Here is a 1,051-nt window from a genome sequence, read left to right as displayed (position 1 = left end):
ATCAAGCGTGCGTCGAACGCGATAAAGAGGTCAATGAAAATTAAATGTAGTAACAACAACTCCAAACAATATGTACTGTCGCACTGTGACTACTCGTGTTTTAATGGTGGTGTCTGGTGCTGGTAGCGGTGGTAGCTGCCGGCGCTGATTCGGTCCTGCTGGCCGCCGCGTGCTGGATGCAGCCACAGCTGCACCTCTCCCTGTCCATTATGCACAGGTTCTTACAGGACTCACTGCTGCCGCAGTTCTTCTGGCACTCCTCCCTTTTGCTTAGAGTGCAGCCCCTCTCCTCGTAGCATTTGTCCCACCGGTCGTGCGAGTCCGCGTCCAGACCGCCCGTCGGCCAGCCCATGCAGCGGCAGGCGCAGTTCCAGCCGCACAGCGTCCTGCACGTCAGGTCCTCTGCGTCGCACTCACTGCAGTGGCCGTCATGTGGAGAGCCGCACTGGAACACGGGGAGGGAGGGTTGCTCATCGCGCCGGAAGAACGGCCTCACCGAGGGACCGAGGGGTCGTCAACTTCGATATTCCTCCGTACACGGACTGATATTACCTCAAATATTACACCAATATTAGCAATGTTACTGGTAATATTACCTCGATATTACACATTTTTAGCCCGCCTTTCTGCTTTTAAAAAAGCATTAAAGTGGGCTTATGCAACCGCTCTCGTGTCCGTCCGTCCGTCGTCCGTGTAAGAGAAAGGAGATGAGCTAGAGGTCTGCAAATTTCAGGGTATCTTAGGGGTCACTCCTGGACAACGAAACGCCTGGTGCAAACCCTGGCAGCCACCCCTAAGGGGGTGAAAGGGGGTAACAAAGAAATAGGGGTTGGTCCAAAAAGTAGGAAAAAAATATTTTTTTTACCGGCTTCTCAGGGGTAACTCGTGAAAGTAGAGCCCTATGGGCGAAAATTTTGTCCGTTCCACTCTATCTTGCACCGTTTGGGCGCTAGAGTGCTTTTTTCGACGCAAATACGGAGAAAATGGCCACGTTGCACATAAAGACGTACTAGGAGGCTTCTTATCGTAAAATGGAAGAGGACGTACCCCC

At 52.4% G+C, this 1,051-nt stretch overlaps 2 protein-coding genes across 5 annotated transcripts in view; both read right to left on the bottom strand.

Annotated features, from left to right (window-relative positions):
* The window catches only part of LOC113208568 (tachykinin-like peptides receptor 99D), a 136,727-nt gene that overhangs the window by 33,610 nt on the left and 102,066 nt on the right, over positions 1–1,051 (bottom strand). The gene's annotated exons all lie outside the window — the stretch shown is intronic.
* Positions 30–448, bottom strand: LOC127750133 (uncharacterized; the record flags this gene model as incomplete). Its single annotated transcript, XM_052270807.1, is given in 1 exon segment — positions 30–448. A coding segment is annotated over 1 exon segment (348 nt), but the record flags the coding sequence as incomplete, so codon positions are not given.

Source organism: Frankliniella occidentalis, unplaced genomic scaffold (assembly GCF_000697945.3).
Source record: "Frankliniella occidentalis isolate FOCC.00 unplaced genomic scaffold, Focc_3.1 Scaffold139, whole genome shotgun sequence".
In the NCBI taxonomy this organism is placed as follows: domain Eukaryota; kingdom Metazoa; phylum Arthropoda; class Insecta; order Thysanoptera; family Thripidae; genus Frankliniella; species Frankliniella occidentalis.
Note: the sequence above shows the minus strand (reverse complement) of the source record. Positions and strands in the feature narration are given on the sequence as shown.